The sequence below is a fragment of the Octodon degus genome, unplaced genomic scaffold, assembly GCF_000260255.1.
Source record: "Octodon degus isolate 3935 unplaced genomic scaffold, OctDeg1.0 scaffold00013, whole genome shotgun sequence".
NCBI classification, from domain to species: Eukaryota; Metazoa; Chordata; class Mammalia; order Rodentia; family Octodontidae; genus Octodon; species Octodon degus.
The window spans coordinates 27,057,871-27,078,128 of record NW_004524589.1 but is presented as its reverse complement, the minus strand read 5'-3'; the positions used below and the strand labels follow the sequence as shown (position 1 = coordinate 27,078,128).

The window sequence follows — 20,258 nt, the reverse complement described above, 5'->3', positions numbered from 1 at the left end:
GTTCAATATTGCCCAGTGTTGCCAAAGTAAATGACTTTCATTTTGAAGCAATATACACTTAATAGTCTGAAAGCAGCATTATGATGTTTTCATGTTACCTTAATACTGGGTTAACTTGCAAGTCTCAGTTTACACATCCAAACCAGGAACTCAACACTCAGGTCCTCCTGGTCTTCTCCTCAAAAGCTCTTAGACATGTAAGCACTGATGCTCACTTCAGTTTTTTTTTCAGTTTCTGAGTCCTCTCTTCAGACTTCTCTCCCTGTCTTTTCACCCTTCCAAACATTGCCACCAATACTTTTTCTCAATTCAGAGTATTGCTGCCAGTTTTCAAGGTACCTTTGAGATTCTGTTAAAGTTTTACCTTTTCCCATTTTACATTAGAGGCTTGCCCTTCGTATCACTGAAGCAGGGGCTTTCTGTTTTGTGCATGTAGTCAAAAAGCACTTCCAATTTTTATATCCATGGCTACTGTATGTTTCCAGAGAATGACATAAAAATGACTGTTACTTACATCCCTCATATTTCTTTATATACTGTACCCATAGTTATGCATGGTATGAATGGCAGAAAATAAAGAGCTTGTTACTAAGGTAGGAAATAAGCTGTTAAATTGCTGTGTGGAGAAAAGAGTTGACTGGACTATCATGAATTTTTGGGTCCCTCATGAGCACCTGGCAAATGTTGTGTAGAATCCAACTTTTCAGAATTAAGTTAAATTTTAAGCATGATTTCTATATTCTAAAGGAAAATGATACAGAAAAGTAACCAAATAAAGCATTTTATCATGTCAACTGCCAGACACTATAGATTTTGTTAATAAAAAATCAACTCACATTTTATACTGTTTATGCAAATTTGTTTTTGACAAAAAATTACCCAAATGAATACTTGACACAGTAAAAGTTGTTCTTGGTTTGATTGTGAGAGTTAATTTTTCATCTTTTCTTGTCTACATAACAGTAAATAAATATTAAAAGAAATTGAAGTTGTATTTTTAATCACAGAGACTATAGTAATGGTTGTATATAGGAAAAAAGTTGCTTCTTTGTTTGTGGTAGTACATGAAAAAGATGTGTTTTAGTCCACTCTTACGGTTTCATTTTAAATCATTTGAGTCATCAAAAGTATGCTTTGAAAATGTTAGATAACAAACTCTTGAAATAAGCAATCCATGTTATAAACAACTTATTATAGTATATTGTTTCCATTGTCCTAACTTAAGTAATTGCTAATTTTTTCCTTTCTTTTTTTTTTTTTTTTTTTTTTTTTTTTGCGGAACCGGGGATTGAACTCAGGCCCTTGCACTTGCCAGGGAAGCGCATATTCCACTGAGCCATCTCCCCGGCCCAATTTTTTCCTACTACTAATTTACAATGTAAACCTTACCATATGCATATATATTTAACATAATATATCTGGAGTTATAGCCATTCATGTTTTCTAACATCCCCTGTGGTCTTGGGATACATCCTCCACAGAGGGGAATGTTCTATGTGTTTTTCTGTTAATAGTGGTAAATTTCATACTTCATAACACATGTATTAAAAGAATACAAAATAAATCATTAGATTTTATTTGTATGTATTTTTCTGTTGTTTTATCTACAGTCAATAGTTTAGAATTCTGATTATTAAAATGTATCTGTATTATATAATAGGCTGATGGAATACTTACCTAGTTGGGCTATAAAAAATAATATTCTAGCCATGTAAGTAGAGCACATGTATTTAGGGTGGTTATCTTCACAAGACTCAATGCCCTTGTCCTACCACTAACTTTAACTAGAGTTCAGGTCTGGAAAAGAAGTTCCACAGCAAAGGGATCACAATTAATTTCAGCGAATATAAAACTTACCAACACTTGAATTCATGTCCCCATTTTCAGAATCAGCTCCATGTTGGTTATTACTGGCATGATAGTTACTCATAGCTTCTAATTTGATTTTTTTCACCTTCATTGCTTCAGCGATAGCTGCATTGGTAGCGGCAGCGGCTGCTGCAGCGGCTGCTGTAAGACCTTAAAAGAATAAGTTAAAAATGAGGTAATTCAATTTCAGATTTTTCTTGTAATCATCCATGTACTTTTTGTTACTCATTTCCAGCATATATTAGATTACCGTTCTTTATACAACACTTTGATAGTACCTTCACTGCCAACTGACCGATGTTATTTCACATTGATAAAAAGGGAAGAGGGCATTTAAGCTCCCAAATTAAGTATCAGCGCAAATATAATTCATACATAGAATTATAGTGGAGGAAATGCAACCAGAGTTATCTCTCAAAGAAACCAGCCTGAATGAGCCATTCTTGGTCAAAGGAGGAGAAAATCTGAACTGCTGCTTAATCCACAAGAGCCGACCTCATCAGCCACAGCTTCCTCCTGTTTTGTGCCACTCAGGAGCTATGTCAAGCATGCCAAGCTTTCACATAAATAACCTGCCTCTTCAGGCCTCTGCTTTCCTACATTCCATTGCTTTTGTCTAGGATGATCTTGCTCTATGGCCTACTTAACTGACTTCTTAAAATCCAGGAATATCCCACTCAAGCTTAAGTGTCTAACCTTCTTCCCCCGAAGCTGCCCACTTCTCTCCTTCTGGACCCCCTTCGTATTTTGTTCTAGCACTGTAGATGTCTATTGGTGCATCTGCTCTCCTCACTAGATGGTGAGCTTCTCAGAGGCAGGGACTAGGTGTTGTTGTACCTCTTAGTATGCTCTGTATTTAGGAAACGCAAATATGATAACAGCAAATAGTTTGCTTCTGCTTATGAAATTTAAGTACTGATGTACATTATGAAAACAGATTAATCACCTTAGTAACCCAATGCTATTGGTCACTCTAGTCTTTCTTCAAACGTTCATAGAACCAGCAAGTGTTTTGAGCAGTAAAGTGATTTTTGTCTTTGTTAAATGTTTTAACTTTTATCAAGTCAGTTCACTTCATCCTGAATTTCCTCATCCACAAAACAACAGACACTGGGCTATAGGAATGAAATGTTAGAATTCTAGGCTGCCAAGTTTGTGAAGGGGCGCATATCCTGCTCTTACTCTCCATGCAGATTCCTTTTGCTACAACGAATTTAGTATTTCTGACTGTAGTGCTCCAGATCCTTGTGAATTTATCTGAGCAATTTATTGCCAGTAGGTGGATTAGAGACTGTCCCTCTTTCCTTTTCCTCCCCACTAATCATACCTCTAGTTACTATGGTGAAACACTGCAGCCTAAGGAATTATGCAGAAGGCTTTCTCAGTGGAAATCTCTGCTACGTCTTCAGAGAATAGGAAAAGATTTCACCTTCTCTTCAAATCTGCACAAAGAGGCCCTGACCACTTTCACCCCAACTCAACAAGACCTACAGATTGGACCTTTACATGAAAAACGGATAGCCACTCCTTAAAAGGCACTGATCTAAATTCAAAGAATCTGTGTGGGTTTGGTTTGAACATTCACTACCTTTTAAGTCTCTACTTGAGCTGATTCTCTCATCTTCCTATGACTGAATTTTTCCCCAATTACTCATTTCCTTCAAAGATGTTTCAGAACATTTTCCTTCCTGTTCTCTTAAAATTCTCTGTGTGTTTCCCAGAAAGTATCTTTTCTTTGGTTCTGCCATGTCACCAATGTGGACATCTCATTTATCCCTTCCCTTGGCTGCCTGATGTTGACCCCTCTGCAGTTTGTAACACTTCTCAGGCCTTGTTTTTGATTTATGATGCAGGTAAATCTTTCTCTCTCCTTGTGTTCCAAAAACATAAATAAATCTACAGCTTACTATATTATTAACATTATCATGTGGATAAAATCAAATTAATTGATATGCAATGTAAGTATTCATGAAACTTTTGACAATGTAAGAAGCTGTCCTATAATTACAAATTGTTTAATACCAAAAGAAAAATGTAAGGATAAAGTGAGATAAACTATATAAAAAATTGTAAATCATGTTTAGAAAAAGCAACACATGCCATACATTCTTGTTATTAGGTAAGCAAAATCAAATCCTATTTAGGAATTCTGCAGGATGTCTGTAGGTTGGTAACAGCTACCTGAACTACAATAACTATATCCCTCATTGGATGACTACCTTAACCTTAGTCTTTTTTTTTTTTCAAAATTTTATTGATAAACAGATAGCAATGAGACAGTGTCAAATCAAATTGGAAGTACAGATTCAACAAATAATATATTGCATATATTCTTCTTAGTGGTTAATTGCTGTGCAAGATGCAGACTTGAGATCCTATTTACAAACACCATTAGAACAAATCATTCTATTCATTAAGAGAATGCAACTATATATCTATCCTAACCACTTTGAATACAGATACAAAATGGACATTCATTAGTATACCCCATTTTTTCTAAGTTCCGTTATTGAATATTATAGGTGTGTAAACTCAGCAAAACATTCCAAAGGAGTCCAGCAGCCCATAATAGCATTGGGTCTTCTGTTTAACTGGCAATGTCAGAAATTATTGACCTGAGTCCCCCACAGCTCAACATAACAACATGGCCTTACTTCCTATATTTCGTCTTCATTCTTTTCTACTGGATCTTAACCTTAGTCTTAAATCTATGTTTTGTAACTTTATTATTTAATAGTTGTTCTAACTTACAGCACTCCTGCAGTTGTCTGTTTGGTGGCATTTACCAAATTCACATTTCTAATGTAGTTGGAAATAATATGCCATTATATGCATGAAGCATATCTACATTGTATATCATAGTATAGCACATAGCATAACTACAGTGCTTTTGGCTATCCATTTTTAGTTCCATTTTTTTCAAGCACAGGAAGAAAATTTTGACATAAGCAATAGTTGCTGGTTTTAGTTTCACTAATTCCCTAGATATTTGGTAGGTTTTTAAATTTCAATTCTTCAATATCTTGCATATTCAGCCAGTTTCCATTTTCACTGACTTCTGCCATGCCAACTTCCTTCCTTTCCTCCTGCATCTGGCAATAAGCTCTTCAACAACTTCCACTTTCCTCACTTCCAAGCTCTTATCATACACACATTCTAATGTGGCCTTCTGAAAATTCTGACCTGCCTACGACATTCAATTCCTGCTCTGAGGGTTAAGCTCAGTGATTCACATGGAAGTCAGGACTCTTAGTACCCACTTCCTCGACTGTCTGAGAAGAATCTCTTGCCTGCCCTCTATGCCCCAGATACACAGGTTTTCTTGCACTTCCTTTTCATTCTTTCTAGTCAGTCCTTGCCTCTGCTCTTTCTACTTCCTGAAGCAGCTCTGAAGTCCCCTGTCCCAGGGCTGCTTAAGCCTTTCTCATGGAAATGCTCTAAGAGAAGCAAGCTCAGATCCCTGATTCCTCATTGTGTAAAGCAGAAATGGTGATCAGTCTTTTAAGAGCTGTGCCATGGTCTACTGTTTTCAAGAACCATGTCTGACTTTCGAGTAAACCACCCCTTGAGTTCAGTGCATGACCCACCAACTCTTGTTCTCTTCCATGGCAAATAAGAGTTGGTCCTCCCTAGCTGTGCATCTGAATGGCCTTTAAATCAAGCAAGGAGCTGAGTGCGGCCCTCCCAGAGTCTGACTCTGTAGGCCAGAGTGGGGACCTCTGAATCTGCAACACTTTTGTTTAATTTTACAGTTCCACTGGTCATCTCTTCTGCTTATCTTTTTAGGAAAATTGGATGTGGATCTAAGAAGGTAGGATCTGGCTGACTTTTCTATATAACAGTAATAAAAGAGATTAGAGATTTTTTTTTTCTGATACATGCATCCCAAAAATTCACAGTGCCTGACACAAATTGTCGCTGAATTAAACATTTTTTTTTTCCAGTACCAGAGACTGAACTCAGGACCCTGTACTTCTGTACTTCCCAGGCAGACACTTATGCCACTGAGCTATCTCTCCAGAAAAAACAAACAAACAAACAAAAAAAAAAACAACACTTTTTAAACTAGACTCCTTGGAAATCTTCAGGAGAAATATGGTTGTTAATTTGATTATGTCAGTAAAAGTAATATTACCCACTGTTTTTATGTTACATAAATGTGAATGAACTAAGAGTTGGTCCTCCCTGTCATCAATTCAACATAAAATGTGTTTCATTGGCAGGTGTGCCCTAGGTCTAGAGAGGATCCATTCCCTATGCAGTTACTACAGTTCATTATGGACTGGTACAAAATCTCCTCCAACTTCCTGTCTACACTAAAAGCTTGCTTTATAATCTGTCTATATACTCTGCTTAAAGTTGTACTGCATATATAGTGACCAATGAAATTGTCTTAAAAACACATGAGAAAAAATGTGATAAAATAGCCTAACTCCTTGGTCCATACTACATTAAAAATTTCAAAGTACAGCAACATTTTCTATGCAATTTAAAGTTGCTCAGTGGGGTGCACACTGGAGATCTCTAACAATTGCTTTGCTCTTTTAATTTTATTAGCACCCTGTCTTTACATATCATATTTTCCCCTTGCCTCAGACTTTTTTGAGTTTTTTAAAATTTATTTTAAATAGAACAGAAAAATAATAGGTAAGACATTAAAATGATACACAATTAAAAAAAAACAAGTTGATAGGTTCTTATGCTGCATATTGTTGTCTTCAATGTAGTTGCTCAGATTTCCAAATATAAGCATGTAAAATTGGTCAAATTAAAGATGTGATATTTTTATACAATGGAGTGTTACTCAGCTATAAAGAAAGATAAAGTTGATGTTTTTATAGGTAAATGGATGCAACTAGAGGTTATATTCATAAATGAAATAAATCAGACCCACATTTGTAAACATCGTATTGTCTCCCTACTATAAAAAACTGAAAGAGTATATAAAATCTGAAAAATACAATAGGTATAGTAAAAAGGAAACAAACTGAGCAAAAGGGATAAATAATTTGGATGAGAGAAAGAGAAAAAGGAAAACCATAATGTATGTATATATACAAGACAGCTAAGATGATTGCACTACTAATTTTTATTATTTTCTTTTTTTAAGGTAAAACCTCAGACTTTTTGAGAATTTGTGCTATTCTTTGCTTATTAATTCAACCTTCAAATTCTTATATTGGAATTTACCATTGCTTTTAACTCTGCCTAATTAACACAGCCCATTTTACCCTCAAAATTAAGCAAATCAATGTTTCTCAAAGTATAGGTTTTTTATTTTGTTTTGTTTTTTCTTTTCTTCATTTTCTTTCTTTCTTTCTTTCTTTCTTTCTTTCTTTTGGTTTTACAAAACTTCTTTTGTTGAAGGAAATAAAATTAAATAATAGAAAAAGAAAAGAAAGAAGAAAAGAAGGTAGAGGGGGAAAAGGAAGGAACTTGAGAGGGGGAGGGAAAGAAAAAAGAAAGAAGAAAGAAAGAAAGAAAGAAAGAAAGAAAGAAAGAAAGAAAAAAAGAAAGAAAAAAAGAAAGATTTTGTAGAAAACATTAAAATTTCTGTTGTATGGTCTTTCCTTATAAGAAAAGCTTGTAGGCAAGGAGATCTTTTTTTTTTTTCCTTAATGTATTTGTTACAGGATCTGCAGGGTCTCACTGCATAGATCAGACTTGTAGTGATTCTCCTATTTTCAGCCTCCCAAGCACTGGGATTACAAGTGTGTACCACCAAGCCCAATCTCAATCTCCCTTTCAGCCTGCCCCGGGGTAGGGCCATCATGGCACACTGGGGACCATACTGGGGTCGCTGCACTCGGCCTAAGCAGGTGCTTTAGTTCACTGAGCTATCTAGCTGGCCCCTAAGCAGATCCTTACAGTAGTTTTCAAACATGAATATGCTTAAGAATTAACAGGAAGCTTATAAACTTTAGAAGACTTTAATGGAATATCAAAAAATAAGAGTAAAATAAATGATTGCATAGGTTAAAATGTTTAACAGTTGTCTGTTTGAAAATAATATAGAATTTGATTCAAGTTATCATCAAATAATAAGGGACCAGCTGATGAGCCAAAATGTTTGCATCAAAATCATGAAAATAATCAAAGGGCGCATAGGCAGACGGTAACTGTGATGAACAGATGGATAAATAAATGTTTTATCAATCTAAGGAATTATTAATTTATCTATTTTATTTCATTAAGCCTATTCATGCCCTACCCAAGACTTACAGTATTTCATGCACATAAAAGACTCGTCATAAACTATGCCACAGGTAGCATATTGTCATGTTACTTTAAAAAGTTCTAAATTTAATTTATCATCAGCGATAGGAAAATTTAAAGTACATTAAAATTAGTTTTCCCCGATAAAAAGAAAATTTACAAATATTTTTGTTTCAACAATGTCTTTCTTCAGACTAAGGATAATCTATTACAGCCCCCTTAACTGTTCTTTAGGCGAAGGAGCAGGCTTCAAGTGTCAGATAACATCTACATTACTTATATAATGAAAAACTAACTAGGTTTCTTTTTCCTTCTTAGCCAATCACCACAAACTTTATCATTTGCAATTTAAGAGAAGTAATGAATTTTCACCAAGAATTTAGGAACACAGTTTGTCATGTTATCATATTAATTAATGGAAATATCAATGCAGGCTGTATTGAGCTTTGCTTCTTCAGATCTAACTGTATATCATTTTTGAAGCAGGCTGTTGTTAAAATTTTTCACCTGCCTAATGATGTTTCTTCTTCTTCTTTTTTTTTTTTTTTTTTTTTTTTTTTTTTGAAACAAGGATTGAACTCAGGCCCTTGTGCTTGCCAGGGAAGCACTTAATCTACTGAGCATCTCCCTGGCCTTATTTCACTTTTTGATGTTTTATTAAAGTCTTCTAAAATTCCTTTTGAATTAGTAACCAATATCCAAGGTACTAGTCATTGAAACTCATGGTTTATAAGAAGTGTAACAGAAGTTGACAAAAGTACTCCAAACAACCACATGCACTATGGACAACATGTACCTGATTTATCTGGCAAGGTGTAGAGGAAAAGAAATTCAGGCTTCAAAACTCACATCTCTAAATGTAAGGATAGCAACTGGACCTCATAGCTTATTTGTGAAGAATTAAGGTAAAATAATATATGCAACTGCCTGAAAACTTTCTAAGCTTTCCACCTATGAGAGTGTCATAAAGTAAGTCACAGGGTTCATCATATCTTTATGGGTAGTTTTACCTTATTCTGTTACTAACAAAAATGCAAATACAACAAAAGTTACTTAATGCACAGAATAAGAATTTAACCATTTAACAAATGGATGATTAAACACTAGCTTTCCCGTACATCATTTGATTTACCTGTCTACAATGAATAAATTTGTCAAAAAATCACTAAATCTCCATTATGTGCTTTATTGACATAAAGCCTTTGCTATTTCAAACTCAAAGTCCTGAAACCAATCCATAGATTTATCTTTTAGAAGCTAGGTAGACAGTGTTACTATTTAAGGGGATTACTTTACTTTGAGAAGACCACATTTCTTGTACTTTCAACTTTTGTTAAAATAGCCTTTGGTTCTTCAAATGCCATTAAGTGATCTTGATCACTGTTTTTAAAAAGGAAAAGTACCCTCATTCTATTTATTTCAAATAAGCCAGTGCTCTTGGTTATAAATAGAAAATTACAACTATAGATTATAAATATCAATAAAAGAGACATATTGCTGTCAAATTCTTTCTCTGATCTGTTTGTTTGCTCATTAACTTGAAAGGTCCAATCTTTGATCTTTGGTTTCAAAGACATCAAGATGACTTCCAAATGTTTGATATGTTGTCTCCTTTTACAGTGCATTCCATATAAAATGCATTTCCCAAATCCTAATGGTTGAATAAAATGGGGAACATCCTTGCGATATAAGTGTTCAAAACCCGTATTACAGATTCTTTAGAAGTCTATGCTGCTTTATTGCAATGTAGAAGAAAGTTGAAACATGCAGTAGATTATGGCTGTTATTGTTATTAATATTCTGTAATTGATAAGTTGTTTATGTCTGGCATTCTTCCTACTGATTATTCAGGGAGACAGGCGGCTTATAAATATCTCATCACTCCACCGTCACAGAAATTTCATCGACAGTGCTCATGCACGGCTATTAGCAATATGAATCTAACCATTACAAGAAGCAGGAAAATCGAACATGTGGCATTAATACGCAGTCCTGGTTCCTAACCATCTGATAGGCAGATGGTGTGAAGCGGATTCTCCAGCTGAAATGAAGGGGCACATCATTTAAAACCTTGTTTGCATTCTAACTGATATCAGTGCCATATTGATATACATGATACATCATGGCAGTATTTGAACAATCTAGTTTGTTTCAGTCATAAATGTTTACAGCCTTGTTTTTTTAATCTTATAAGCGTGTTCAGAAGAGTGTATTTTTAATTTATGAAACCTATTGTTTACTTCTGTTGAACTAGAAGATTACTGGAAAACAGGAATATTAAATTACTTCCACCAGAGCAATATAACCAAGACAGATGAATAAAGTGGGTTTCCGTTTTCAATGAGAATGTTGGTAAAGGAATTTTAAAATTAGCCCAGGCATTTTGTGCATTAAATACATTTATTCATTTAAACCTTTCAGCTATTTTCTCCCAAGTGGCATACAGAGAAACTTAATGCTTTACATAGTCATTCATTTAAAACTCTCACTGTGTGCAATTAATCTTGTCTAACAATTTAATTCAAAAAGTAAAACATCAAAAAGCATCGTTCAATTCAACAGTCATTACTGTGAAGTAATCTTTCTGCTCCTGACAGTTCCTATACACTCTTTGTAAAACTATGTTGAAGGTGCATTGTAAGCTCCGTATGAGTTTGAATTACAGCTCAATTGAAATCACTCCAAGTCTTAGAACTCTTGGCTCACTCTAGCAATTTGAAAACACCAGTATGCTCCCCCTCCCCATTGTCTTTCTATCCTTATTTAAATACCAGTTGTCCAAAAATTGACATTAATTTCCAGTGTTACTATTTTTCAAAACTTTTCAAAAAAAATTGAAATTGCGAGGGAACCATGTCCATCAGACTCTTGAATGATTCAGAAACAACTGATATGCAAGTAGAATAAGCAACTTCATAGTAACGCTGGTTATGCTGAAGATTTTCAGTGTGAACTCATCTCTTCATGTCCATGAGACTGACTTTTCTTGCCCTTTGTAACACATTTGTATTCTGCAGAGAAAAAGGAAGTTGATCCTTGAGGTGTCTAATGGAAACTCTCCCTATGCCAGTATTCAGTTTCTTAATTGATTAATTAGATTTTAGAACCGTTTGGATTAACAACAGCTACAATCCAAAACACTACTAATCAGGAAAAACAAACAATAAGAAGTCTGTTATTATTATAATACTAATAATGACTGATGAATAAAATAGAGATCAGATTTAGCATTCTTTTACCAAATGGCTTAAGATCTCAGTTTCCTTGAGTGAAACAGTTGCAGCCACAGTGAAATTGAAGAGAGAAAACCCCGAGGTGATAATTCCTGGATATGTGTAAGTCACTGAGCACCACCGAAGTTCTATGAATCTCCCCTTCTGATCATGGAATCATTGAAAGGAGTTGCAAAAAAAAAAGTGGAAAAATTAAAATTACTATAATTTAGTTTTAAATAAAATGCCAGATAATTTATCGAAATTAAAATTAAAACAAGGTCCTAAGTACATATCTTTTATTCTACCTTTAATATTATACCAAAAGGAAAATTAAGGGGGAAAAAAACGTTTTGCGTGTGTGGACCAATTCCCATGACCTCTATTACACATCCACTATGCACAAACAAAAAAGACAAACATCGTTAAGCTACTGTTTGGGATCTAAATTTTTAAGATGTGGGAAATAGAAAGATTCTTAACCAATGTGATTCTTTTATTTTGCTGCTGATGAAACTTATGGGCAGTGAGGTGATCACTTTTATAAAGTCCCACCATTCAGTAGTGACAGAGAAACAATAATTTCTCTAACTCCAAGTGCAGTATTTGATCACATCAACTATCAAATGTAAAAAGAAAAGAAAAGAATACCTTAAGCTATGTTGTTTTTGAAAAAAATGAGTTACTTTTGCTCTAATCATTTATGAATTACATAACAAGGCAAGGTTACACATCCTCAGATGATGTCACAAATACAAGCCAGAAATGTCACTTAGAAATAAATATAGATGTTCATCTGTGATTGAGCGTTACAAATTATATATATATATATATATATATATATATATGCCATTAATTTCCATACATTAAACTTATAGTCTGTGCTACTACACAGTTTAGCAATGTTCATCTTTTTTGGTAGTGCATAGTGGACCCGTAATAGGATCATTGGGAATTGGTTGACACACGTAACATGTTTTTTTTCTTCTCTTTCTAATATAATATTAAAGGCAGAATAAAAGACACATACTTTATGGTGAGATAGCTCAGTGGACTAAGCTCCTGCTTAGGCAAGCGCAGGGACCAGGGCTCAATCCCTTGTACCACGTACTGTGCCAGCCCCACCTGCATGCATGCTGAGCCAGCAACCGAGTCTGGGCATGGTGGTGTGCACCTGTAATCCCAGCACTGGGGAGGCTGAAAACAGGAGGATCACTATGAGTCCAAGCTGCATAGTGAGAACCTGTACCAGATACATAAAAAAGTAACACTTATATGATCCCCTTTTGTCTAGAGCCAAGTACCTCATACTATTTGTACTACCCCCAAATCAAATTACTCAATGGAGTGGCCCTGGCAGGTGGTTTTCACTAGTATGAGAGTGACTAACAGTGTGTTTCAAAAGGGGCTTCATGTAAATATGTTGGTGACAGTTCAAACAATATAAGTGAAAAAGGATACAGTGCTGTAAGTTTAATTTCCTACAAGAGGAGAAATTCCCTGCCATATTAGTTTAAAAAACAATCTCTCTAAATATTCTATTTTTCTCAATATCATTTAAATACTCTGCTAAATTCCTTGATATATCAATGAGTCTTTCATTATTATTTTGTTTTGGGTTTTCTTTCTTGAAAGCAAGTAGTATACAATTATTTGGGAGAAGAGAATGGAAGATGAAAGAATGAATGAAAAAGAAGTAAAAAGAAGAGAAAAAAGAGGAAGAAAAGAAGGGGAGTAGAAGGAAAGATAGAGAATAGAGAAATGAAAAAATGAAACAAAGGTGACTGCTTTTACATTTAAGCTTCTTTTAGGGAAAATTATTCAATGGCATAGTACTGCTGCTTGTGGCCCGAAAAGTTTTCTAAGTAGTAATGTAAACTTTTTCAAGGAAAAGACTCACAAAAAGAATGTATTCATAGTGGTGTGTGTGTGTGTGTGTGTGTGTGTGTGTGTGTGTGTGTTCCAAATAGAGGCATAGGTTGGGGGAAGGTGAGAAAGGTCTATACATACACTGAATCCACTGACTAGCAATAAGGCAAGGAAGTCAGTGTTTGTGGAACAGTCCTTACACCTTTCTCATAAGGTATTCGCAAGTTTGTAAATATCAGCTAATCAACACAATCAGACTATGAGGTGGGCATTCCTCCATTTGGTTATAAGAAAAATATGAGTGGATTTAGTTTTCAGAAAAATAGTTTTTTGGTTAAAGTTCTAAGGTTGGAACATGAAAAAGAACAATCCTGGTTAATTTAGGAATATAGCTATCACCACATGCTGGGGAAAAGAAAGAAAAATGGACTGCGGTTCATAGACGCAGGGTCCTGTCACCTCCTAGAGGGTGGAACGTAAATGAACTCCATGGCTTGGCCCATTTTACTAATCATAGTCAAATTACTTAACTCACTGAAGATGATTAGGCGAATCACTTAGATTATGAGGTGAACATATACCTTATTTTTCAAGAATAAATGTTGTTCAAGTTTTAAAGCATTTATCTGATAACGTCTTATTAATATATTTAACTCAGTTCATGTAGGACAGTGTAAGTGGGTGTCAGGGAAGAATTAGCAGTGGTTGGTATCGTATTAGTCACTTTTTTGCTTCAGAAAGCATTCCAAAGAAAGAAATGCTAAATTCATAACATGACAAGAAAAGAGACACTTCTGTGTTTTTTGATATGAACTTTTGCTTTGTTTCCAAACTACAGTAAGTCATGGCAAATCCACAGCCTCGCTGATAGCCCCTCATTTGAAGAAGAATGTCTGTGGTTATTCTGATGTAAAGGCTTCAGTTGACCTAATTTGTGTTATATCAGGAGCTTCTATTAAAAGAAACTAAATCACTGCAGTAGATTTATTCACCTTAAATAATTTAAGCTAATTGAAAAAGAACCAAACTAAAACTAAAACACTTCTCTCAAGAATTCAGCTTCTGCATATCAATTAGTGATTTAAACAACCAGCTAATCACAACAGCTTCGTAAGAAACACGGACTTGCTCTATGTACATCTCTGTCACTCACCAAGCTGGAGACGAAGTAAACATCACTTCTGCATCTGCAAGCACTTGTATCTCTTCTACAATAAATAGGCAACTCCAAGAAAGTGTTCTAATTGATCAATGTGAAATTTTGCTCAACTTTTCAAAAAATTTTAACAAATAGAAAAAAATTAAAATATCTGGAAATTTCATGTCTAATCATTCTTTGGACAGTTACAATATTTCACATTTATGATGTGACTTGTGCAAAACAAACTTTAAAACATTAATGTTATCCATGAAGTTTGCTACATCAAGATATCCAAAAAGTGAACTCTTTTGGATTGGTTTAACAATTAAGAATCAGCTTATTGTTTTTACTGTTGCTTTTTGTGTTCTTTGATTTGTTTTAATTTAAGTCATCGTAGGAGTGGCACATGATGCTATGACAAAGATGATATTCTAATTATCCTCTCACTTATAAATGCATTTGTAAAATCAATGACCAATATTCTCACACATTTATTTAATTCTATAATTCAGCTCTTCACAATGCCTGGCACACATAGCATAATCACACATGTGACAATCTCAAGAGTTTCAAAAGCTTTTTGCAATACTTTTACTATATATATATAGACAGATATAGATATAGATATCTATATCTATATAACTTTTGAGAATTAGAAAATTTAAATGTAGCTTCAATCTTTTAAGTAAGCTTTGTGAAATATCGCTGAAATGCACACTGAATAAAGAAGACACACTGAAGCGGACCCCCCCACACCTTTAAATAGCATTCATCTTTTCAAAAGCGATAGATTCTCAGTCCACACGGAGTCTCTGCATTATTCATTTCATGTGCAACCTCATGCTGGACCATAAATTGTTACTTTATCTAATCAAAGGAGACTTAACTCTACAGAAGGTCAAAGGTTTAATTTTGTGAAGTATTATCTTACGCTATGAGTTTAACCGAAAAATAGAAGAAGAAAAACAGCCAAGAAACTGGTAATAAATGAACCTTTATTGCCTCAGGCATTGGCCTAGTTAATAAACTTTCATTGAAGGTTTCTTTCAACTGTTACGGACAATGAGAGGGAAAAAATCTTAAATTACAGCCATGTGTGACTTTTAAAGCAGTCATTCTTTTTTATCTCAACCTCCTTAGCTCAGGAAAAAAAAAGACAAAGAGAGATTGTCTTCGATCTCTTAACCAAAAATGTATGTTTCTAAACAGATGAAAAGTGCAGATAAACTTTTCCTAAAGCAGAGGTCAGCTTTGAACAATACAGAAAATGCATTCTTTGGGTGTAGAATCTTGGAGAACAGTTTCTCCAGTGCAATGTAAAACTACGAAAGGGAGGAAGAAGGTATTTTTCTTCCCATAAAACTAACTCCTTAAATTGTAGTCTCCTGCTTAGCAAAACGCACTGCCTTATAATCTCACCATTGCGCTCCCTGCTGTCTTTTTAATATTGACTAAATGCACTGTAAATAAGATGCGGACTGATCCATTTTAGTGCATATATTTTCTCATTATCAGAACCAAAACTACTAATTGCAAAATACTTTGTTTATTGATAATTAAAAAATATAAAGTAACAATTATATCATTCTGATTGATACTCTTAACACCAACATGGTCTATATAGTTTTCATTCAGTGTTTCTTTCTGAAGAAGATGAATAAATGCTTCCAAAGTGAAGCCCTTTGTTCAGCTGGCCCTGTACTGGAGATGAAACCAGAGCCCCACTTACAATGCCCTGATCCACACCCTGTGGATCCTCATGTCACCCACAGTGCTCCATAGCTGTTTGAAAAGGATAGAGCACTGGTTTGCACCCTGCTTCAGACAGAATCCAACAGGAAAGAAAAGAGCATTCACTGTTCATTTCTAATAGGACACATTGCCAAATTCTACACTAAGTCTTAACACTCAGAGCGCACCCAGGTCCTTCCTATCTACAGTATTTGGGATGGGATCTCCATGCCATGTACTTATCCCCAGGATGCCACCCTGGCCACCTAAGAATCTGAACATGATAGTTGCTGATGACAGCAGCACCAGCAGGGAGCAAGACCAGTGTCCCTAATCAGAAATCCATGCTCCACTTTTGGAAGGATGAGTTCTGAGATCCAGGTAGCATCACCTTTAGACTCCCCAAATACAGCTCTTTGCTATATTTGCCAGTGAAGCACAGAAACTTCTGAATGAGAGAGAGAGAGAGAGAGAGAGAGAGAGAGAGAGAGAGAGAGAGAGAGAGACTGAAATAAGGCAACCTGACTCAAATTATGCATGAAAAAAAATCCATGCATACAACACCAAGGACCTATATTTAAGGTTTCTAAAATCAGCTAAACTTGGGTATCAGAGTCTGAAGCAAACTGAAACAATTAGCTTTCATCAATTAAGAAGGTTTTAGATTCAAATTCATGTAGTGCTCATTCAAAGCCATGAGGGGAAGGCACTGTCTGAACAGTGATTGACTAAGTGATACTTTTGATCCTTTTTTCTCTTTTCTTTTGTGGTGGTGAACCCAAGACACTGGATATACTAAGGAAGCATGTTAACATGGAGCCATAGTACTGTTACAACTTTACTTTCTACCATTTAGAATGCTAAAGGAAAAGGCAAAGATAAGTGACAAAATGTCAATGAATTTCTAGAAAAGAAGCCCTGTGTTTGTAGGTAAATATATATTTAATAGTATTTAGTAATGGCAGAGGTAGTCATACTTTAAAATTTTATTGTTCTGTTTATGATTCCGTTGAGAAAAAAAATAGGCTGAGGTAGATTTAGCAAGTGACCTGAGGGTCAGAGAAGCATGGGAGAATAACAAAAGCAGGTATCTCAAGTCTAATTCTTTGTTCCATTAATCAAAGTTTTATGGGTTTGGGAAAGTTGTGCTACAGTACACAGGGAGGATAAGAAAAAAGAAAGATCAAGGGAATTCAAAGGATTCAGTAAAAGTGCAGGCGGTAACTCTGTTTGGTGTTTTAGCTAGATAGACACAATTAATTAATTGTATCATTGTGAAACTCTAAAATACTGAAAGAACGTGCTCATGCCTGCAATGTGGTAATGCAGCAAAATACTTACAATCTTTCAACCACCAAGAGCTTTTGTTGGTTTTTTACCCATAGCTTCACATTAATCCTAGTGTAACGGAGCACAGTTCTCTGATTGAAATAATATCTACACATGGGTGCGCTAGCCCGGTGACCCAATAGAAGCCTGCGTCTCAGAAACTCAAGAAATTCAAGTTTGGAAACAAGTAACAAACTCAGACACTGAACTGGGGCGAGAAAGTCTTACCAAAAAATTATTTAAGACTGGAATATTGTATGTCTTTTCTACTTAAGAGAACAAAAAACAGATTTTAACTTCCATAGTAGCTTTTTCTACGCAGTGACAATCAAATCAAACCATTTTCTTCAGCCACTAAAATGTTACTAAGAAAACAGTAATGTGCTAGAAATAACACTCGCATATGTGTCACCTCAGCTCGGAGTTTCTGAGGTAAGCCGTTCCTCCAACTATTTACAATTAGAGGTAGAAATATAAACAATAGGTACATCATTTTTAGTTATTTTTACAGAGAAAGTTGATTCTTATATTTTGTAAAGTTTAGTTATGTGGAAAAATTGAAATTGTTCAAAAGCACATAGACAATATCTGAAAAGGAATTGAAATATCACTTGGTGAAATAAACTTTGTCCTTAATTTGATTTATTCAATATACCTTAATTTGCAATAATAACAAGGACATTTGAACATTTCGGTGAGGAAGGATTGATTTATAGGTCCTCATGTGTAGCAATAATACACAGATCATACTTAAGATTACTGCAATAAAAATCTTTAATTTCTTGTGTAGTATAGTGGGTTTCAAAAAGCAAAGCGCATATCATTACTGTCCACCAGTATTTAAGCACTTCGTAGAAACTGCTGAATAAAAACTAGGAGAACGAAGAAAAAAGGTATGCATGTAATTGCACATTCCTGAGACTATAAGTGAGGTATGATTGTATGTTTGGACGCTACGCTTGTAGCATTTAATGAATGAAAATGAGTTTTTGTTTGGTATCTGTCATCTGACACTATCAAATCACTTTATGGACATGTTAATAAAAATGATACGTGGGTGACAAGTGAACAGTTAGAACAATGTCAGAAATGTGAAGTCTTGGCATATTTTACCATGACTGTGAAGCTAGGTATGGGGTAGAGAGCAAGTAATAAAACTCCTCAAATAATAAATAGTTTTATCATGAAAATATAGCAGACTTTGTACATAGAGGCTCCAAAGTACTGATGTAGTTAAATAAGTAGAGCAACTATATCAATGATCAAATTCTTTTTTATATTTTCCTTCTGCTATCTGTTAGTAGATACACTTATATTAACAAGTTAGCTCCAGTTATTTGGACATTTAAGCATTATTTTTTTTATGTATTCGGTACAGGGTCAACAGGCTCTCATTACACAGATTGGACTCAGAGTGATTCTCCTGTTTTCAGCCTCCCAAGTGCTGGGAGGACAGGCACACACTGCCACAAACAGTCTCAGTCTCCTCAGCGTATCCTGTGGGCAGGGTCATCAGGTCACACCAGGGATCAAACCCCAGTTGGGGCATATTTTTTAAATGGGAACCTGTTTATCCCATTTCTTACCATCCCACAAAGAAATACTTCCCAGATGATGTCCAAAAGACTGTCCTGGCCATATTTCTCTAGCCATAATAATACTTTATGATCACATTCCACCAGTTAAAAGCTGCAAGAACAGAACCACTATGACTCATACCTGCCATAGAACATGGAGATGTAACTACACTCTTAGATGGGGGAAAATAAGAGATTCTGTTGGAAAGGAGGGATTATACGTGGTGATTGGCTGTTAACAATATCTACCATTGAATATTATAAGCTTGCCAATGACTATTAGAAGATGTATGAACATTCAAAAGGAGCCCAGTTATTTTGTTGTCAAATCTCCCAATATTTTCATCTTTCTCCTGCTATACAGCAGACAGCAAGAGGCTCTCAGACAAGACTATAATATCAGTTTTTCTCAAGCTTTATTGTACTTCTCATAATGAAAGTCATGATCCTTATACAGAAACGTATCATAAAATCATGTAATGACCTTGACTTTTACATTTAAAGCTACCAAGAAGAAAGCATGAAATAGCGTTTAACCACTCTGATTTTCCTCTGTCACCTCTAGCTGGGGATATCTACAGAATGAGTAGTACAATAGTAAATCTACAGAATATGTAATAAGACAATCTCCTTCTTTTGATTACTAGACAATCAATACATGTAAGACAAAGGAATGTGGACCCTGAGGAATTGCTTTGGTCACTGTTCATCTGTGTCACATAGCAATTTAAATACTTCTGGTGACAGTGGAATGGCTCAAATCCCTGATGACATTCTCCAATGCTTTTATATAGCAGTAGAATTATTTGGCTATTTGTCTCATGTTCTTCCATCTTTGTTTTTTCTCCTTGCACTACTGATGTTGAATTCAGAGCTTTGTACTGAGTAACATCCCAAGATTTTTTTAACAAACTGAAGTATCTGCTTAGGCAGAGTGCAGCGACTGGAATTTGATCCCCAGTGTGCCATGCTGGCCCAGACCATGGGGCTTGCTGAGACAGCAATTGAGACTGGGCATGGTGGTGCACCCTGTAACCCCAGTGCTTGGGAGGCTGAAAACAGGAGGAGCACTACGAGTCCATTCTGTGTAGTGAGACCCTGTAGACCCTGTACTAAATACATAATATAAAGCTGGGCTGGGGAGATAGATCAGCAGCCAAAGAGCCTCCTTGGCAAGCACAAGGACCTGGATTCAATCCCCAGGACCACATGCCATGCCAGTCTTGCCCTAGGGCGCGCTGAGTCAGCCACTGAGAACCAGCATGGTGGTGCACTCATGTAATCCCATCACTGGGGAGGCTGAAAAAAGGATGA

General features: G+C 35.4%; 1 protein-coding gene across 1 annotated transcript in view; it reads right to left on the bottom strand.

Annotated features, from left to right (window-relative positions):
- The window catches only part of Dach1 (dachshund family transcription factor 1), a 427,351-nt gene that overhangs the window by 195,591 nt on the left and 211,502 nt on the right, over positions 1 to 20,258 (bottom strand). Inside the window, 1 exon segment of the mRNA XM_004626295.3 lies at positions 1,858 to 2,019. Within this exon segment, the coding sequence (XP_004626352.2) occupies positions 1,858 to 2,019 (162 nt within the window).